This window comes from Nyctereutes procyonoides, unplaced genomic scaffold (assembly GCF_905146905.1).
Source record: "Nyctereutes procyonoides isolate TBG_1078 unplaced genomic scaffold, NYPRO_anot_genome, whole genome shotgun sequence".
Lineage (NCBI taxonomy): Eukaryota > Metazoa > Chordata > Mammalia > Carnivora > Canidae > Nyctereutes > Nyctereutes procyonoides.
This window is the reverse complement of record NW_026575020.1, coordinates 58,839,595-58,859,873: the sequence shown is the minus strand read 5'-3', so window position 1 is coordinate 58,859,873 and position 20,279 is coordinate 58,839,595. Positions and strand designations below refer to the sequence as shown.

Below are 20,279 nucleotides of genomic sequence, written 5' to 3'. Positions count from 1 at the left end.
AAAGGATACAAACACTGGTTTGAAGGGGCACCTGCACCCCGACGTTCATAGCACCCATGTCCTCAGTGGCCAAACTGTGGAGGGAGCCCAGATGTCCATCAACAGATGGATGGATAAAGAAGGTGTGGTCTTGGGACACCTGGGGGCTCAGCGGTTGAGCGTCTGCCTTCGGCTCAGGGCATGACCCCAGGGTCCTGGGATCGAGTCCCGCTTCGGGCTCCCTGCATGGAGCCTGCTTCTCCCTTGGCCTGTGTCTCTGCCTCTCTCTCTCTCTTTCTCTCTCTCTCTCTCTGTCTCTCATGAATAAATAAACAAAATCTTAAAAAAAAAAAAGAAGAAGAAGATGGGCTATACTCAGCCATCAGAAAGGATGAAACCTCAGCGTTTGCAACATCGTGGAAGGAGCTAGAGGGTATTGCGCTAAGCGACATACATTAGTCAGAGAAAGACAAATACTATGTAATCTCACTCGTATGTGGAATTTAAGAAACAAAACAAATGAGCAAAGGGGAAAAAAGAGAGATAGACCAAGAACCCAGCACTTCACTATGGAAAACACACTGATGGTCACAGAGGGGAGGGGAGGGGAAGGGGGAAACAGGTGATGGGGATTCAGGGATCCAGACGGCGGCAGGAACCGGGAACGGAGCCTCCCAGTGAGTGTCAGCTCAGCCCGAGCGGGGAGCGTGGGCCACCCTGAGAAGGCATCCTTGACCAGTGGGAGCTGTGGCCGCCGACCCCGCCCGGAGAAGATCCTTGGGGGTTTGCAGGGCTGGGGTCACACCTACCATCATGATCTGGGTGCCGGGGCGCAGGGCCATCTCGTCCGCCGCTGAGCCAGGGGTGACCCGGTGAATGAAGATGCCCGTGAGGTTGCCACCAATGACGCTTATCTGCTCCAGCAACGCGTCCCCCTGGAAGGCCAGCACGGTGACCTGGCTCAGGATCTTGCGGGCCGGCCTCCTCCGCACGGGGACGCTGCTGCAGGAGGGGAGGTGATGGAGCCCCTGAGGCACTGGAGCAGGTCAGGCAAGGCCCTGACCCCACGGGCCCCAGGATTCTGGAATTCTCTCTCTCTCACACACACACACATATCCCCAGCTGTGACCTTATCCTCAGGAAGGCTGTCACCTCCCAATAGTGATGGGACCCAGTCCTCACTCTGCCCTGCCACCTGCTGACCCTGGCCCCCTCCCACCACTCACCTGGACGAGGTGGTCAGGCCCCCGGAGAATGGCTGCAGGCTGCTCTCACACTCAGGAAGGTCTGCATGGAGAGGGAGGGCTCAGACCTGGGCCAGGCCAGCCCCTGGGCTCCCCTTCCCCACGGAGCCTTGCCTACGGGGTGGGTAACCCGTCACCCCTACCCCAGCCCACCCCTCCCTCCACTGAGGCTGAGCCTCCTCTTCTCTTCCCTTCCTCACTGCCTAGAATCTTGATTTCATCTTCCCCCAAACAGGAGTGGGGTTTGACCTATAGGGTATCCTTAGGGGGTAGTTGGATGAGTTGCCAACACTTTACAGGAGAGGGCAGCTAGAGGCTGGCTTTCTGGCTTCCTTAAAAATCAGATCTAGGGGCAGCCCGGGTGGCTTAGCGATTTAGCACCGCCTTCGGCCCAGGTTGTGATCCTGGGGTCCTGGGATCGAGTCCTGCATCGGGCTCCCTGCATGGAGCCTGCTTCTCCCTCTGCCTGTGTCTCTGCTTCTCTCTCTGCGTCTCTCATGAATAAATAAATAAAATCTTAAAAAAAAATCAGATCTAGGTAGGGGTGAGTGGGTGAAATAGGGGATGGGGATTCAGGAGGACACTTGTTGTGATGAGCACTGGGTGATTAAAATAAACACTTAAAAAAAATAAAAAATAAAATAAAATAAAATAAAATAAAATAAAATAAAATAAAATAAAATAAAATAAAATAAAATAAAATAAAATCTGGAACAACCCTGGGCCCGTGTTTCTGCCCGGACCCGCATCTCTGCTCGGCAGCAGTTGCCAGCGCCGGCCATCGGCTGCCCGCCCCTCCTGCTGCCCAGCTCGCCACTGCAGGCCCCAGAGTTGGCAACCCGAGGACTGGACGGCCCCGGGGTCCCTCGGGGCTCTGCATTTTAATGTGCAGCTTGTGAAGCAGCCCCACCCCGCACCCCGAACCCAAGCCCGGGGATCGACCTTCCTGCAAGGACGTGGCTGCTCTTCCCGAGTATGGGGGGGGGAGGGCGAGAACCAGCCAGCCAGCGAGGACCGGTGGCCGCCTGCTGTCGTTGCCCAGCTCACAGGCTACACGCCATTCACGATCACATTCAAAGCCAAGGGAAAATAGCCTAGTCCTGATGTATTTGAGGTCAATTCCACCAAAAGTGTACGAAACGGGGACGTTATGTAGAAGTGTGACAGAAGAAAGGGCATCGCATCCAGGATGGATATGTCCTGGGGGGACCCTCTCGGTTGGCCCTAGTTCTAAAGATGCCAATGGCCTCGCACAGGCCAGGGTTCTGGTCCAGTGACCCACAGGGAGCCCCGACCCCGGGGCCCTGCGGCGCCGCTGTTCTGAACAGCGCGAGGCGCGTGCTCCCCCTGGTGGCCACCGGGGTGAATTCCAGACGGGGCGTGAAGCACCTGCTGTGCACCTGGCCCGGGCTGGGGGCAGGTGTGCAGGGGGAAAAGGTGAGGAGGCTGCGTGGGGCCCATGGTTGAAAAGGAGACGGGTCAAGTCGCAAATATGAGGAATAAGCCATAGGCGATGTGGGAAGGTCTCAGGGGCCAACACCCAGGAGGAGAGATGCTCCCTGCTGGTGCCTCTTCCAGGAGCAGAGGGGACAGAGGCCTGCTGCCTTCCGGTATCTCTGGGGAACCTAAGTGTCCCCAGATCAGAGCAGGGAGGGACAGCGAGACAACACATATGCCTGGAGCTGCCTGAAGGTTACTGCTGAGCTGAACACAACTCCCTTGGCTTCGAGGGGAGACAGAAAGGACGCCCAGTAATGGGCTTCAATGGCCAGGTAGCCTGGATTTCCCAGAGCCCGGGCCCGGGCAGCAGTGATGCTTGCTTCCTCCGCCCAACCCCTGCAGAGGTACCGGGTCTCTTGGCGGCCTCCCTGAACACCCCTCTTCTCACTTATCCTCCTGCTCAGCCCAGGGGAGGTGAGTGGCTGCACAGGCCCAGGTGGGGTGCACTCACCTGCCCTGTCTACAATCTCGTAATCCAAGTCTGCATCACCTGCCTTCGCCCCCGGGGAGGGCCCCTGGTCCACCTGCAAGGTTTCTGGGAAGCCGCTGGAAAGCATGGGAAGAGGACAGCTCAGGCTGTGTCGCTCGCCTCTCTGCTCAGACTCCGAGCCCCTGGCACCTGCCCAGCCCTCGGCCCGTGTCCCAGCCCAGGGCCCATGGCATCTGGACCCCCGTTGCCCGCCTGTTACCTGAAAGACCAAGGGTCTTCCCAGAAGTCGTCTGTGACCCGCTTGTACAGGGACTGCAGGCTGGGAGGCCTGGGGCTACTGGAGCGGAAGCTGTCCACCAGCTCACGGTTGGACGTGGCACTCAGGTCGGAGCAGAGCTGAGACTGGAAGGGGACAGGACAGAGGTCGGCACAGGGCTCCCCCGGGCACCCCGCGCCACCTCCCCGCTGCTCCACTGGGCACGACGGACAACAGTGAGAAACCACGGCGCCTATAGGGCAGAGGCGGCAATAGGGACACAGCACAGAGAGAGGCACCCTAGCGGAACACCTACTGTGTGCCAGGAGCCCTCCTAGCCGCTAATGAATAAAGCTGCATGGTGGGTAGTTTGGTCCCACTTCACATACAAAGCAACTGAGGCCCAGAGAGGCCAAGTGCCCAGCTGTGAGGGTCACGTGCAGAGGGAGACACCAGTAGACGGCAGGTGTGCAGTGCAGACCTGAGTGCAGGCCCGCGTCGGCTTCACCCGCTGTGTGCCAGGCACCCCCCCCCCTCAAGCCACCGAGGAGGCACCAGCCGTACCTCAGTGGAGCTGGGGCAGCTGTAGTCACTGTCATCCCGCGGGCAGATGGCGAACATGCGCACGAGCCGCTGCTTCCCCTTCGGACAGGGCTCCCTGGCGCCGGCTTCCTGCTTAGGCTGCTGAGGACGGGGCGCAGGATGCTGGGTTCAGGTGGGTTTCCTCCTGGATGCTCTCGGGGGCGTTTCCAGCAAGTCACCTCCCTGCCGCCTCCACCTCCCACCTCCACCCGGCGGGCAGTTCCCCTCATCATGTCCCCTCCTCGGAGCGCGGGGCCCCGCCGGCACGGCAGGAGCCCACCACGGAGGAAACGGAAAGCAGGAAAGCAACCAGCTTGGTGAACGCTAGTTCATCTCTTTTGGAGCAGGAGCTGCTGATACACTGTAATCGGAGGTTTTGTAATCATTTTCGCTCTTTGGGAACATTTTAGCTCTTTCCCTTCCTACATGGAAGTCAGCTCGTGGACATCTGGACATCGGGCTTGCAAATATGTCAGGAATGCATCATCTACAAAAGTATCATCTACCAGATATCCGGCTGTGTCATAGGCTTTCATTCTCCACGGAACACCGTGCTTTACAGGTTCCAGAACCTTCCGCCAAGCTACGTCTCCCACGACTTGCATAAGATTGCCACAAAACGAACTGCAGACACAGGCTCAAGATGCCCAGTTGTGCATCTTCAATGATTTGGCAACAAGGTTCACCCACGAGAGCCAGGGTGTGGCCGATACGGCTAAACCCGAGGTCCGGGCCGGGGCCTCAAGCGGCCTGGCACCTCCCGCCTCCCCGTGGGTGCGAGGGAAGCACTCACCCCCTGCAGGGACTCGGCCTGTGGCTTGTGGACCTGCTGGCGCAGCTCACAGACCTGGTCTGTCAGCTCAAACACTTTCCTGCGGAGGGCGTCCTTCTCCGTCAGGTTCTGAGCGATCTCCATCTGGGCTGCGTCCCTGGCGGAGTAGGCCTGGGAGCCAGGAAGGGAGGGGGGGCGGAGCGTGTGTCGGGGGTGACAGCCGTGGGGGAGAGACCCGGGAGAGGCGGGAACCAGCCATCCTGGGCAGGAGGGGGGTGTGCAGAGAGCCCTGTGGCACCTGCCAGCCCAGGGTCAACCCCCCCCCCAGGGCTTCTGGGAGGAGCCTCAGCCAGCAGCCCAGGTGCCCTGGGGCCCTTCCCACGGAGGTACCTGGTCCCGCTCTTTCTGCAGCTGGAGCAATTGGCTCTGCAGGGCGGTCACCCTCTCCTTGTAGATGTCGCAGTCCACCTTCGTCCTCTGGAACTGGAGCAGGGTCTGCTCCTTCTCCTCCCAGAACTGGCCGGGGACAAACAGAGCACACGCAGGGCGGGGGGGTTCTGGGGTCAGGCGGAGGGTGGGGCAGGGCGGGGGTGCCTCGGGGGCGGGGGGGGGGTAAAAGAGGTGCTCGTTTCTTAAATGCTAAATTCCCAGGCACTGCTATGGTGATCCCTACGCACCTGGGTGGTGCAGGTATGACCCCGTGTCGTTTACTCCATGTCCCAAAAGACATAAATGATCTCCCTCCACGCTGCCTCGTTCTCTCCCTCCGTCCCCTTCCTCCTGGTCCTCCTCTGGCAGTTGCAGGGACTAAATAACCCCTTGGCGCCCACCCTGAGGGCTCCCCCCACTGGAAGGCGCCCTGAGTTTTGGTGCTCTTTGGTCCCATGGTTTTCTGATCACCCGCAAACCAGACGGGACCGCTGGCCTTGGGCTGTGAGTCCGTGCTCTAGAAGCTTCCGTGAGGGCCGAGCGTCTGCAAAGCCTGTCCTCCCCGCCTGCCTGAGCAGCCCTGACACGGCCCCCGAGGGTCACCTGCTTGCGCTGCCTCTCGGCGGCCACAGCCCGCTCCCTCAGAGAGTGGATGCGGTCCACCAGCTCCTGCTTGCTCTCCAGGGCCTCGTCCAGGTTCTGCTCCAGAATGTCCTTCTCCACCTGGGCAAAGGGAGGTCAGCCCAGGGCCCTCCCGGGAGGCGCCCCATCACTCTGCCCGGGGAGAGGCAGCAGGAAACCTCGGGGCGGGGGTGTGGGGACGGATTCAGCGGGATCCCTGCGCGAGGCAGGGGGGAGGCGGGGGAGGCAGGTGCACGATCAAAACGGGAAACGTGCATTTCCCTTCTGTTTCTCCGTGATCATGGGCAGGAAGTGAAGGAAACTGGAAGTCCCCGGGGTGGCGATCCCCCCTCGGAGGCAGCGTCGGGCCGCTCCGGCCACACGCCCGCTGGCAAGGTCTCCGACAGAGGACACACCAAGGGACACGCCGGTCCCTCTCTGGCCCACTCCCCAGGGAGGGCCTTCGGCACCTAGGGGACGTTTAGTCATTGGAAGGAATCGCTCTATTAATAGACATGTTATTGATTGAAAGGAATCGCGGAGGAGGAGAGGCAGAGGGTTTGCATAATTCCGGAGCTTTGTCGTCACTGGTGCCGCCGCTGCCCCCCGGAGCGCGCGTGGGTGGGACCTCGGCAGATTATGCGGGCAGACAGGCCCCCACGCATGATCTTGCATCCCGTCATTCACCATCGGCCTGGCTCCCTCTAAGCCAGCAGAGCAGCAGCTCACGAGCGGAGTGGGGGGGCGCTGCTCTGCACGTCCAGCAAGCTGTCCGCCCTGCCCACATTCACGGCAGTGCAGGACTGGGAAGGGGGTGGAGGGTGTCTTGGGATGGCACCCAGTCCTCAGTCACCCCCACGAGGACCCCCTGGGTGAAACCCCCCAGCCTGCGGGAGCCCCGGGCCAGCTGCCCCGGGAAGGGATGGGGACCCACCAGGCTGAATGTCAGCGACCGGAGCTTCTCATTCTCCTCCTTCAGGCGGCTCAGCTCCCTGTCCCCAGGCCCCAGGCCTCCGGCCACCTGCAGGGACCGCTCTCGGGATTCCCGCTCATGGGAGGAAGATATCTTCTCGCGCTGCAGCTCCTGCTTCGTCAGGTAGAGCTGCCAGGAGGAGGCCGAGAGGAAGGCCCGCGTGAACCCAGGCTGTCTGCTAGCCTGGGAGTCATCCTCGAGGAGGAGATGCTGCTTATATTCAGAAGGGTCCCTCCCCCAAGCTTTCAAAATCCACTCGAGAGTTTTACCCGGTGAACAGTTACGGTTCTTGTGAAGGAGGAAGGCGTTTCTAGCTTTATTTCTACTGGGGTGGGGCCGAGGGACCAGAGCAAGGAACCCAGGGAATCGATTCGGCTCACTCCGGCGCGAGTGGCCAGGGAGCGAGTGTCCTCCAGCACGCTCCCTGGCTTCCCTGCCTTTCCATATTCTGCTAAGTACATTGCATGAAGGGAGTCAGGATTCGTGAAAATCAGTAAGTGAGAATAAAGAAGAAATCAAGTCAGACGGAGCAGAGATGACTGGTCTACACAGACGCGCTCGCAATCCGTGTGCAAATATGTGCCACCTCCCGCCTGGCGGGCTGCGTGTCCCGGGCTGTGGGCCTCTGGAAAATACCTGGCCAGGTCGGTCCTGCTGGCCTCCACCCCGCAGGATGGTGCCTTAAGGGAAACTCAGGTCTGGAACCAAGGGAGACACGGGGTTTTCCTCAAGAGGCAAACCCAGGAAGCCTGGAGGTCAGGGTGGAGTCAGCCCTCACTCTGGGGTCAAGAGAAAGAAGAAGGGATCCCTGGGTGGCGCAGCGGTTTGGCGCCTGCCTTTGGCCCAGGGCGCGATCCTGGAGACCCGGGATCGAATCCCACATCGGGCTCCCGGTGCATGGAGCCTGCTTCTCCCTCTGCCTATGTCTCTGCGCCTCTCTCTCTCTCTCTCTCTCTCTCTCTCTGTGACTATCATAAATAAATAAAAATTAAAAAAAAAAAAGAGAAAGAAGAACCTTTCCACTTGAACTTGTTCCCTCCTGACATCTGCTTAGCAAATTTTCTGTAAGCAATTACACAGCGCCTGCTACGGGCCACCTGGGTTAGGAGTGTTGTGCTCCACGGATTAAAAAAGTAAGACTAGGGAAGCCTGGGTGGGTCCCAGGGTAAGTGTCTGCCTTTGTCTCAGTCGTGATCTCAGGGTCCTAGGATGAAGCCCTGGGTCATCAGGCTCCCTGCTCAGCAGAGTCTGCTTCTCTCTCTCTGTCTGCCCCTCACCCCTGTTTGCACTCGATCTGTCTCTCATTCTCTCTCTGATAAATATTTTTTAAAAATTAAAAAGTAATATTAAATCATTAAGACCTGAAAGGGGGGGGTGACCTAAAACTGAAAATAAACCTAAGCCAATGAACCTGATTATTTTTTTTAATTTTTTATTTATTTATGATAGTCACACACACACAGAGAGAGAGAGAGAGAGAGAGAGAGAGGCAGAGACACAGGCAGAGGGAGAAGCAGGCTCCATGCACCGGGAGCCCGACGTGGGATTCGATCCCGGGTCTCCAGGATCGCACCCTGGGCCAAAGGCAGGCGCCAAACCGCTGCGCCACCCAGGGATCCCCTGTATTTTATTTTTTAAATTTTTTAATGAACCTGATTATATCTCAAACACTGTAGCCACAATGAGCAGAGGGAGAAGGGATGGAGAGGAAGGAAACGGATGGAGAGCCGGGCAGCCCCGGCAGCTCGTGAACTGCAAACCCCCGGCTCTTCTCGGCAGCTTCGTTCACGGGGCTGGTGTGGGCACAGCTAATTGGAAAGTATTTTCCGTGCACTAAGGGATTGAGCAAGCGAGCGCTAGTGTGGGTGGGAGGATTCTCACCGGGGAAGAAGGGGCACCCAGTATGGAATGAGGGAGGCAGGGACGCGCCCTGGGGATTGACCGGAATTAGAGGCGTGGGTGTGACCTCACGGTTTCTGAAATACAAGTATGTCTGTGGACATGCATACTCGCACGCATAAGGGCGTGTGCATATCCGCGCACGCGCGCGTGTGTATGTGTGTGTGTATATTTACATGCACGTTTCCTAGTTCTGTCCTTGGAAAGGGGCAAGGAGCAAAGACATCCCAGGAGCAAAGAGCAGACCTAGCCCAGGTCTTGGACTGGGAGAGACTCCAAGGCCCTTCCGGGAAATGTCTGAGCCCAGAGCTGCGGCAGGACGGGGACGAGATGGCCCTGGAAACTCTTGTGATGCCAGAAAGGGAGTCTGTGCTCATAAAATGGGGAGCCGTGCCACAGGACATGGAGGAGATTCAAGGGGCTCCCACCGGCCAAATCTAGGACAGTCTGAGCAAACACTTTCAGAACAGTAATATGTTACAGGCCACTGGAAATCGGAATCCACGTGTCCGTGCCAACAGCAGACGCATGAGCTGGGGGAGTCAAAGGTTCCTCCTCGTGGTCAGGGTGTTGAGGACCAACGAGGGGACCAGAGGGGTCACTGGAGATGGGGCTCATCATTGAGCAGCCACCAGAGTGAAGATGAATTCAGACAAGGATCGCCAGTGAGGCCGTCTAGCAGGGAAATGTCGATGAGGAGCAGGGTGCTTGCTGGTTTCAGGGTCCCCCACCCACCCCAGGCTGGAGGAAAAGGATCATGATCAAGGCAGAGGAAGCAGCACCTGCTTCAGGTGGGTGACATTAACGTCCCCAGCGAGGGGCGCTAGGCAGGTTGCCACAGTGGGAGACAGCAGCCAGGCCCAGTGTTCCGTGCAGTGTCCTGCCAAAGAGGTATAACCCCCCATCTCCTCAGGGGGGACGTGAGACAAACCGGAGATGGGGAGTGGTCTTATCACAGAAAAGAGGGGGCCCTGCATCCTTAAAAAAAATCCATGTTGTGGGGCGCCTGGGGAGGGGGGCTCGGTTGGCGAAGCATCTGGCTCTTGATTTCGGGTCAGGTCATGACCTTGGGGTGATGCTCTTAGGGTCACGAGATGGAGCTTCTTGCTGGGCGTGGAGCCTGCTTGAGATTCTCTCTCTCTCTGCCCCACCCCCATCCTCTCTCTGCCCCTCAAGAAAAAAAAAAAAAGAAAAAAGAAAAAGAAAAAAGTCCATGTGTGCTTTTGACCAGAAAATTAACTACTAATGGGCTACGGTTGTCTGGAAGCCTCACCGACCTCATGAGCAGCCGGTTAACACGTTCTGTGCGCTACATGTATCGTAAACTATTCTTACAATAAAGTGAACCAGAGCAAAGAGAAGGCCATTAAGAAGATCATAAGGAAGAGAAATTACATTCACGGTGCTGCATTTACAGAAAGAAAACTGGGTCTAAGTGGGTTCCTGCGTCTCAAACCGTTGTTCAAGGGTCAACGATATTTGTATCTTTTAACAGATTTGGAATTATTTCTCAGTGAAGATTTAAAAACTAAGAACCAGCATACCACGCCGCAGTTAGAGGCAAACGACAGATGCCAGAATGACAAGGAATGAACGTCCTCGAGATCTAAAGAGCTCCTGCAGCTCGACCAGAAGATAACGGCCCCCAGCAGAAAATTGAGCAGAGGGTTCCCTGGGGGGCGCAGCGGTTTAGCGCCTGCCTTTGGCCCAGGGCGGGATCCTGGAGACCCGGGATCGAATCCCACGTCGGGCTCCCGGTGCATGGAGCCTGCTTCTCCCTCTGCCTGTGTCTCTGCCTCTCTCTCTTTCTCTCTCTCTCTGTGTGTGTGTGACTATCATAAATAATAAAAAAAAAAATGAGCAGGGGATTCCTGAGTGGCGCAGCGTTTTGGCGCCTGCCTTTGGCCCAGGGCGCGATCCTGGAGACCCGGGATTGAATCCCACATCAGGCTCCGGGTGCATGGAGCCTGCTTCTCCCTCTGCCTGTGTCTCTGCCTCTCTCTCTCTCTGTGATGACTATCATAAATAAATAAAAATTAAAAAAAAATGAGCAGAGGCGCTGTGGGGGTGCGAGGGCCCCACTGAGGACACAGACCCAGTGTGCGCCGCTGAGAACGGCGCGGGAGGGGCGGGCAGGGGCCCACGGGCCCCGGGTTCCCGGCCGAGCAGGAGCAAGGTGGATCCCAGGTGTTCCCGTGGCTATGGGGCCCCGGTCGGGCCTCCCGAGCGAGGCCACCTCCCAGGCCAGCCGGTCCCGGGGGGCTTACGGGCCGGCAGCGGAGGGGTCCCGGCGGGCGGGGGGGCACCGAGTACCTCCTCTTGCAGGCTGCGGCAGCGCGTGGCGGCCAGCTCCTTCTCGCGCAGCGCGTTGCTGTAGTGCAGGGACAGGCCGAGCATCTCGTCCTTCAGCTTGAGCACCTCGTGGAAGTGGGCGCTGACCTCGCGCTTCATGCGGTCGTGGTCGGCCTCCAGCTGGCACAGGCTCTGCGCGTGGGCCTCGGCCTGGCCCAGGCGCTCCTGCAGCTGCCGGCAGCGCTGCAGCAGCGCCTCCTTCTGCCCCTTCTCCTGGCTCAGCTCCTCCTGCAGGCTGCCGATGGCCCCGGCCAGGCACTCGGTCAGCTTGGCCGTCTCCATGAGCCCTGTGGAGGAGGCATGGGTGGGCCACCTCGCCCTCCCTCCTCACCCCCTGCCCGGGTCTTTGCTGCCCACGCCGGACCCTCAGGCAGGAGCCCCCACCCTCATCTGCGGGTCTCCTCAGAAACTCCCAGGCTCAACCAGACTCTGTGTTTTGTTATATGACAGCATAACAGGCGCGGTGGGAATCAGGATTGTCCCGTCTGCTTCCCCGTGGGACCCCGCTCTGCAGACCCAGCACACCCCCCCTGCCCCCCCGCCATCAGCTAAGATGTGCTCTGTGCTAACTCATTTCCGTGTCATCCTAAGAAAAATACAACGAGGAACACGAATCTGTATATTGGAACTCCAACCAACGGAACCACCCACTATGACGCCAAACAGGCAGAAAATCTTTCTCATCCAGGTTCTGGTGATGTTGGTCCCTTGTGTACAAAATCTTTGAACAGCTCCTCCAGGGGAGCCTCAAAAAGGCTGCCCCATCCACCCCTCGTCCCCCCCCCCCGGGGCCTCTCCCAGCAGAAGTCGCCCCCTGCACGTGAGCAAGCTGCAAGGCTGAGGCTGCCCCAGGAGCACGTAGGGAGCCCCAGGGAGTCCAGCTTCCTCTCTCCCGCAGCTGACTCTCAAATGCAGATTCCGTGTCCCAGGAGGAGTCTCCTCTTGGTACCATGTAGTTAGGGACAGATCTTTTAGAACCACAGGCCACAGAGTCTGTCTTCTACCACCTGTACCATGGTTAGTGGGGGTGTCGTCACCCCCGGCATGCTGGGGCACAGGGACAGGAACCTCAGCTGGAGAGGGGCATGGGGGGCGCGGTCAGGAGAAGCATCTAGAAGAGCATGCAGGCTCCAGAACCCAGAGGCTCTGACGAAGCCCCTGCAGAGCATCACCCCCAAGCACCCCCAGGACCCAGCCCTCACCACTGAAGTTGCTGAAGTCCACCTGGGGCTGCAGCCCAGTGACCAGGGTGTAGATGTCAGGGTTGTGGAACTTCAGGCTCTCCAGGAAGGCAATGGCTCCATTCTTCCCTCGAGTCTTCAGCAAGTCCAGTAAGTGCCCTTGGGCGAGAGAGCGGTGTCAGCCACCAAGGCTCCGGGTGGGCTCCCAGGGGTGCACCGTGGGGCGGTGGAGGAAATCCTCGCCCATCCAGGATCGGGAGGTGGAAGCAGTTTTCCAGGATCCCTGGGGCGGGGTGGGGAAGGTGCCCTCACCGCTCTCGTGGGTCCTTTCAAGTGACAGGTCCGCAGCCAGTCCCTGGAAGGGCCAGACTGATAGGCCTTGAGCAGCTACCACAACCCGAGAGCTAAGAGTTGACCATAAAAGACTAAGGAAGAGGACCTTTGCTGTCAAGACCTCCCAGGCGTTGGGTGGACGCGTGCAGACACTGCACGAAGCTCCCTGTGGCACAAAGAAAGCAAGGCCAGTGCCCCGGGGCCCAGTGAGCCCACCCGATTCCACCACTCTCAGCCCGACTTAGGGGCTTGGATTCCTTCCTCCTGTATCTGAGGTCCATAAGGAACAGGAAGAAATAAACTCCTGGTGATAGCTACCCCCACCCCGAATGCCTCCTATGGCCCTGGCTCGGAGAGGAATAGCGTATAAACCATCTCATCCAATCTCCTAACAACCCAACAGGGTGAAGCCACTCGCTTCCCTGGTTCTCAGTGAATAAACGGAGCTAATCAGACTGTCAGGACTGGCTCCAGAGACCTCTGCAGTGAGTGAATCGTGGCCCCCGCCAAAGGCACATCCACCTGGAACCTGTCAATGGCAACTTATTTGAAAAAAAGGGTCGGGACGCCTGGGTGGCTCAGTGATTAAGTGTCTGCTTTCGGCTCAGGGTGTGATCCCGGGGTCCTGGGATCGAGTCCTGCATCGAGCTCCCTGCATGGAGCCTGCTTCTCCCTCTGCCTGTGTCTCTGCCTCTCCCTCTGGGTCTCTCATGAATAAATAAATAAAATCTTAAAAAAAGAAAAAAGGGTCCTTGCAGATGTAATTACAGCAAGGATCTCGAGATGAGAACAGCCTGGACTACCCAGGGGGGCCCTACATCTGCTGAGTCCAATGACAAGCACATTCATAAGAGACAGAAGAGGAGACACGGAGAAGGCCACGTGAGGACAGAGGTAGACACCGGAGGGACGTGGCCACCAGCTGGGGACCACCTGCGGGCCCCCAGCAAGAGGCAGGAAGGGTGCGCCCCTGGACACCTCAAGGGAGGCAGCTCTGCCCACACCTGGATTCCAAACTATGAGCAAATACATCTCTGCTGGTCTTGTGCCATTTGTCATAGCAGCTCTGGGGACACACTACAGTGTCCCCCGGGTCTGGAACGCAGGTCCCTAAAGTCCTGCACTTCTGACACCGGGCTTCGCGCAGCACAGCCTGTGTGGAGCTGGCGTGACAGGAAGCTGAGCTGGCCCGGCAGGCCCGAGGCCAGTGGCGTGGGCCCGGGGGGATCCTCACCGACTCGCATGACGGTGTTGGTGAACGTGGGGCTGTGCAGCACCTCCTCCTCGTCCAGCTGGTCCAGCACCTTCGCCTGGCGCAGGTAGGGGGTGAGGCGACTGGGGCAGATGCTGCGCACGATCTTGTGGCGGTGGCTCTCCATCATCTCCCACAGCGTCTCCTCGTCCAGAGCCGTCAGTGTGGACTCGGTGCGGCGCAGTGCCGCCATGGCTGGGCACCCCGGGACGCTGGGAGGGAAGGGTGGTGGCCACAGAGCCTGGAACACGTGGAGGCCTTTCCAATCAAACCCCCTTTGCCCAGGTCATTAGGTCGGGGAGGAAACAACCCATCTGGAGAGGATGGTGAGCTCGCCCTGGCCCTGGTGCCCCATGATCGGGGCAGGGGGGCCGGTGGTGATTATTGAGGATCCATCCTTATGGATGATTTCAAATCAATTCCTCGTCTATCTGGAGAAGAGCAGAACTGGTTTCTTTTGGTGTCAGGAAGACACTGCATTTGCCTTTAAAGCGCAGGGAACTGCCCTCGACCCCGGGAAGCTGATTTACAAGATTGATCTAGAACATGCATTCTCCACGGGGGCGATAGAGCCCCCAAGGGTCGAAAACTGGTTCTTGGGTGAGAATTCTTATATGTGCAAAGCACAGTTGTGCATAAACAGATGTTCAGTACACCTGTGATGGTATCTTGCGGGAGCACAGGGAGGGAGGAGATGTCTCCCAAGGCTCCTTAGGGACGAGGATGGCAGAAGGTTGAGGGACACTGTCCTGGAATAAATGGGAGGGTTTGGAGGCCCCATCTGGCACCCCAGCAACCCGAGGGGGCACCCACAGTCCCAGTGAGGGGGTCGGGGGCGATCATCTGGGAAGTAGGGCTGGGGGAAGGAAGAAAACACACCACTTTCCCTTGGTGTGAAAAATCAGGACACTTGTCCTGAGACACTCAGGACACATGCTAGGGAATGACCCCTTGGAAAGGAATATTCCAAAGCATTTTTAAACTAAAACAGGGATGCCCGGGGGGCTCAGTGGTTGAGCGTCTGCCTTCGGCTCAGGGTGTGAACCTGGGTCCTGGGATCGAGTCTTGCATCGGGTTCCCTGAAGGGAGCCTGCTCCTCCCTCTGCCTGTGTCTCTGCCTGTCTCTGTGTCTCTCAGGAATAAATAAATTTAAAAATAAATAAATAAATAAACAAAACCAAGGACTCAGAGTAAGTCGTAAAGAGCACCAGCTCCTGGCCGGCAGGGGGTGCGGATAAAAGATGGGCAGGTGTCCGAAGGGGCTCAGCTGCACCGGATCTGGGCAAACTCCCTGGCTAGGGTCACAAGCTCTCAGTCTAGGTAGAGATCACGAAGCTGCTCACCCTTAAAGTACCTGAACAGGGGCCCTGGGGGAAGGGGTATTGACACTGTCTAATCCTCTGTTGGGAAGACCTTGGAGGGCACCACCCAGCCTCTCACCCACGGAACATGCCCTGGGCACCCTCGGCTCTGCAATGAGCCACCTCCATAGCTGCGTCCCTGCCTAAGTCTCTTTCCTCCCTCCTGGCCCTGGCACAAGGTCACTAGACCATTAATCCATCTAAATCATCCTAAAATGCTTATAAATCCTGGACTGGTTCAAGCATATATTTTGTCATTGTTTTTTATTTTTTTGTTTCATTTTATTTTATTTTTTTAAAGATTTTATTTATTTATTCATGAGAGACACAGATAGAGAGAGAGGCAGAGACACAGGCAGGGGGAGAAGCAGGCTCCATGTAGGGAGCCCGACATGGGACTCGATCCCGGGACCCCAGGATCACACCTTGGGCCGAAGGCGGCGCTAAACCGCTGAGCCTCCGGGGCTGCCCTGTTGTTTTTTAGAGCGCAAGAGCCGGTGCAGAGCCTGACGCCGGGCTCGATTTCACAACCCTGAGATCATGACCTGAGCTGAAATAAAGAGTCAGATTCGAGACACCTGCATGGCTCAGTGGTTGAGTGTCTGCCTTTGGCTCAGGTCATGATCCCGGGATTCGGGATCGAGTCCCACGTGGGGCTCCTGTGAAGAGCCTGCTTCTCCCTCTGCTTGTCTCTGCCTCTCTGCCTCTCTCTCTCTCTCTCTCTCTGTATCTCTCATGAATAAATAAATAAACCTTAAAAAAAAAAGAGTCAGATTCTCCACTGTCCGAGCCACCCAGGAGCCCCTAGTTCGAGCCTATTTAAAAAGTCCCGCAGGCACACAACATACCCATGCACCCTTCACGCAGAAGCAGCAGTGGGCACCTCAGATTCCTCACTGAGGAGTCACCCTGGTCCCGCTGGCTGCAGCCTGGCATCCGTCTGTACCCAGAGGACCGTGCCAGGCCACGACCTACACCTGTACGTGTCTACAAATAGGCACCCACTTTTACGGGATTCTTTTGTGCAAAGAGCGACTGTACATAAACAGTATCTTTACTGTTGGCTCTAACTTTCTGTAACAGTGTCAGGCTGGGCATGCTGCTAGCTTGCAGCTCCAGCTCCGCGTCCCTGAGGTCTGGCAGGTGGGTGCGTGCACCTGACACATACTCCTTCCTTTGTTTACCTGTGGCTGGATTCAATGATATGAGCAAAGCACAGCGGCCTGTGGGCCAGCGTTAGGTCCCTTCCACTTTTCCCCCGTCATTGCCAGTGCGCCAGTGATGACCTTGGGCGTAGACGGGGGGCCTTCCTCTCAGACACCTGCATCCCTGTGATTTGGTTCTTTTCATTTGGAATAACAAGCCGGACCAGGTGGAGTCAAGTGCCTCCCGAAGAGGTCTGTGCGCTAAAAACGCTGGAAAGCCAGAGCTAACCAGCCCTCGTCAAGTAAGAGAAGTGGAAAAGAGTGGCCAGGGGTCCTCGTGACGCGGGAACGGCCCCCCACGATCCCCACGAGGAGCCCGGGCTGCAGCGAGTGCTCACCCAGAGATGCTCACGCTGGTTTCCACGGGCGCCCCTCGCGGTGGGCTGGGGTCTGGTGTCCCTCCGTGGCCAGGTAGGACGGGGCCCGGGGTGGGAGGGGGCCCTAGCCCTCCAAACCTGGGCCGCCGCGGGCTGTCTGCTTCCTCAAGCCCCGTGACTTGCTCCACAATTCAAAGCTCAGGCACCGAAGACTAATGCAAGGAGGAAGGGGAAAAAGGCGGGCTCTCATCCAGGAAATAACTTGACAGATCTTTGACCTCTGAGGTTTGCTCAGTAACTGTAGATACTTCCTTGGGGCTTGGAAGTGGGTTCCTGGAAGGAAACCAGGGTGTGAACCGTGGGACCGCTCCCCCTGTGTCATGGGCCCCTCTGGGACTGTGGTGATGGTTGCTCATATCTACGAATGTCCTAAAAGCCATAAATTGCACCCTTTAAATGGGTGAATTGTGTGGCACATGAATCATATTTTTTAAAACTTTTTTTTTTTTAATAAAAAGTTCCCAGAGCTGCCAGTAACTACCCCCCTGCTTCCCTGTGGCCCTGTTCCCCACCAGGATGCAGAGGAGGCTGGGTGGTAGGGAGGTGTCCTGAGTAGCTGGCCTGTCCCCCTGAGGCCAGCACTGGCCACCCTTGGCCCATGGGACACCAGCGCCCTGTTCTTCGTGCCTTCAAGTCCAGGCTGAGCCCGCAGGTGCCCTGGCCGTCGGGTGCCCCAGCCAAATTCCGTCTCTGCCCCAGACGTTCCCTGGCAGCCTCCTCCCCTCTGTCCCCTATGCTTGCTCATTCCAGCATCCGTGCTCCCCTCGGCTGCCCGGCGCCCCCAGGAGCAACCCCCATGTGCGTGCAGCTGTCTTCGATGACATCGGGGACACTGCATGAGTGCAGCTGCCTCTCCCCGCATCCAGCTCCGACTCTGGGACAGAGTCAGCATATAAAATCAGTCTGAACGGTAGAAGGTGGAAAGTAAACACTTTTTGCCAGACCCTTTGAAAGATGGCAGGTGAGCCCCGAGACTGACGGGGTGGTGCGAGGGATGAGGGACCCCGAGACTCCTGCAGCCCCCGTGATGGAACCAGGGAAACGGTCTCGAGGACTTTCCCCCACGAATTGCTCGTCTCAAGAGAAAAAAAACTCGGGGTAAGTCTGCTGGGGTGAAAGAAAGCACCCCGCACTCCTACGACTCCCACTGAAGAACGCTCAGCAGAGGTGGGCTGGGCCCTCCGGGGGCCGAAGAAAGCGGGGACCCCAGGCTGCGCTCCTCATGTGCGGGGGCGGGGGCACTGGGTCTGTTTAATTTCAGATCTGGCCCCGGAGTCCGCAGGACCCCCACGGAAGGTCTGGTGGCACTTGGGTTTTCACGGACGCCTGCTCCCATCAGCGTGAACACGGAGAATCAGGACCAGCTCACGCTACCTGCGGCCCCACCGGGGCAGCTGAAGACAGAGGTCTCTCCAGGACTCTCTAAACCCCAGCCAACTGCCGTGGGTTCCTGGGACCCCTAGGCCACACTGGGGTCGGGTGGAAGCGGGTGTAGCCGGGTAGCAGCCACTCGGGACCACGCTTCGTGCAGTGAAGCAGCTTATAACGAAACCCCAAACGGCAATGCAACATGTGGGGGTGTCTTTGCAGCTCCCTTCTGATTTACACAGGGGTTAGTCCTAACAGTAAAGAAAATGTACCCCGGAGATCCGTCAGGATATTTTAAATCGTGTAAAAGTCTTCTCTAACCCTGCTGCAATCCTAGAGAGAACCCAAGGTTGTATGAGGCCTGAGCTTCTGAGATTGGGGGGTCCTCCTGCAGGATGCCCCATGCCTCCTTGTAGCTCAGAGCTCAGTCTTGCCTTATGTGTAACGGAGAGAAGGAGAAAGCGTATACACCCTCGAGCACACACATACACAGACACACACACGTGCCCACACGCACCCGTGCAACGCACAGGACTCCAGAACGGGAGGGGATGAGCTTAGGAAGGCTTAGGAAAATCAGTATAAATCTAATAAACACGACAGGTGAGGCGGGTGGTCACCAAGCAAAGCAGGCGCTTTCCTGCACCCCTCAGCTAAGGGCCCTCACCTCTGCTCCCCCCTAAATGTCTCTGTGTCCTGACCACCGGTAGGTAGAGGCAGCTGGGCTTAGGAACCCCCTTTCCCTGCTTGCATCTGGGGCCACCACATAGAGGTAAGGCGAGTGTTCTTTCATCTATCACGCCCGCGCACCCAGGGTGACACTCAGCAGCCAGAGAGCCTTCGCGTCCTCTAACCCGTCCCCTAACCGAGCCCAACGGGAAGAGCTGGCTCCTCCGCTTCCACAAAGCAGGCCCCTCGGCTCCTTCCCAGGCTGCAGCCTCTCATCCCCCGAGGACGAGGACGGCTCCCGGGGCCCCATCCCGGCCTTCCTCCCTCCCCCGGCGCTGACCTGCTCTCCTGGGGACGTCGCCATGCCCTTGGCCTTCCTTGTCGCGGAGGAGCTTGGCTGACCTGAGACTCCCTCTGGCTCAGCAGCCGACGAGAGGAGCAGGTTTGGCAGGTCCGTCCTTCTGGGCCCTGCCCGCGCCCGCGCCCACCTTGGGTCTCTGCGGATCGCCGGGGCGCCAACACCTTCTCACGGCAGGGAGGACACATGCGGAGATGGTTGGCTTTTGTCAGCACCTTGGGAAACCTCCGGAGGCGGTGACCTAGAGGATGACGGAGAATCCGGGGTGCAGGGAATCTTCTCCGTGAGCGCTTGGCCTCGTTTATGGTAAATCCCTCGGAAAGATCCTAGGAAGGCCGGGATGAACCTGGAGCCCTTCGCCGGTTCTCGCCAGCAACTGCGGGGAGAGCTAAGCAATTCTGGTGGATCCCCCTAAAGTCCGCATTCGATAACTACCATTTGGGGTGAGACAAAAGTCTTGGTCTTCTGTGTTTAGACCTAACCAGAATCCGGTCCCTCCTACCCCTCGCACCAGTGTGTCCCGCCCTCTGCAATGACCTCCCAGCCGCCTGCCACCACCCCCGACCCCCCACAGGGGCAGGCAGGGCCATACTGTTCCCGGATGAGCCAGGGCATGTCATTCCCTTCTGTCTACATGTCCTCATGTCCTCACCAAGACCCACAGGGTCTTTCTTATCTCATACTTGCTGAGATCATATCCATTTATCTGCCCCCCACACGGGGGCTGCTTCAAAGCCTTTGAAAGCCCCAGGCAGACTCCAGCCCCAGGACCTTTGCACTTGTGATTCCTTCAGCCTGAAATGCTCTTCCCTTTGCCTCCTTCAGGACTCCACTGAGGAGCCATCTTCCCAGAGAGGCCCTTGCAGGACATTCTACTTAAAATCATGGGCTCCCCACCTGGGTGCTCCCTCCCCTTTACCCTGCTTCTCTCTTCTCTGTTGGGCCCCCTGCTTCCTAAGGTTTGATATCTTCCAGCTACAGGCTGGTGTTTCACCTGCCTCCCCGCGATGAGCCTGCAGCCTCCAGGGGACGAGAATTCTCGTCTCTCCCGTTCTCCGCCGTGACGCTCCATTCGGGTGGGTTGGGGGAACGAGTAAGCATCAGCTGGGTGCCTGGTTCCCACCCCGGCAGAGGCTAG

At 58.1% G+C, this 20,279-nt stretch overlaps 1 protein-coding gene across 8 annotated transcripts in view; it reads right to left on the bottom strand.

The window, feature by feature from the left end:
* The window catches only part of CARD14 (caspase recruitment domain family member 14), a 29,707-nt gene extending 10,289 nt beyond the window's left edge, over window positions 1–19,418 (bottom strand). For 3 of the 8 annotated variants that reach the window (XR_008664229.1, XM_055323669.1, XM_055323692.1), the window contains exons 1-13: window positions 19,124–19,418; window positions 13,786–14,044; window positions 12,240–12,377; window positions 10,999–11,324; window positions 6,748–6,915; window positions 5,796–5,915; window positions 5,154–5,279; window positions 4,785–4,934; window positions 3,974–4,093; window positions 3,413–3,555; window positions 3,175–3,269; window positions 1,206–1,266; window positions 789–981 (exon numbers count right to left, since the gene is read on the bottom strand). Coding sequence is in view for 7 of the 8 variants with exons in the window: in XM_055323669.1 (XP_055179644.1) it covers window positions 789–981; window positions 1,206–1,266; window positions 3,175–3,269; window positions 3,413–3,555; window positions 3,974–4,093; window positions 4,785–4,934; window positions 5,154–5,279; window positions 5,796–5,915; window positions 6,748–6,915; window positions 10,999–11,324; window positions 12,240–12,377; window positions 13,786–14,044; window positions 19,124–19,147 (1,923 nt within the window). In the remaining variant the exon portion in view is untranslated. Of the gene's footprint in view, window positions 1–788; window positions 982–1,205; window positions 1,267–3,174; window positions 3,270–3,412; window positions 3,556–3,973; window positions 4,094–4,784; window positions 4,935–5,153; window positions 5,280–5,795; window positions 5,916–6,747; window positions 6,916–10,998; window positions 11,325–12,239; window positions 12,378–12,530; window positions 12,718–13,785; window positions 14,045–16,707; window positions 17,020–19,123 lie in introns of those variants that run through there. The other 5 variants (XM_055323641.1, XM_055323659.1, XM_055323649.1 and 2 more) reach the window with 5 other exon arrangements.
* Window positions 19,419–20,279: the final 861 nt, after the last annotated feature.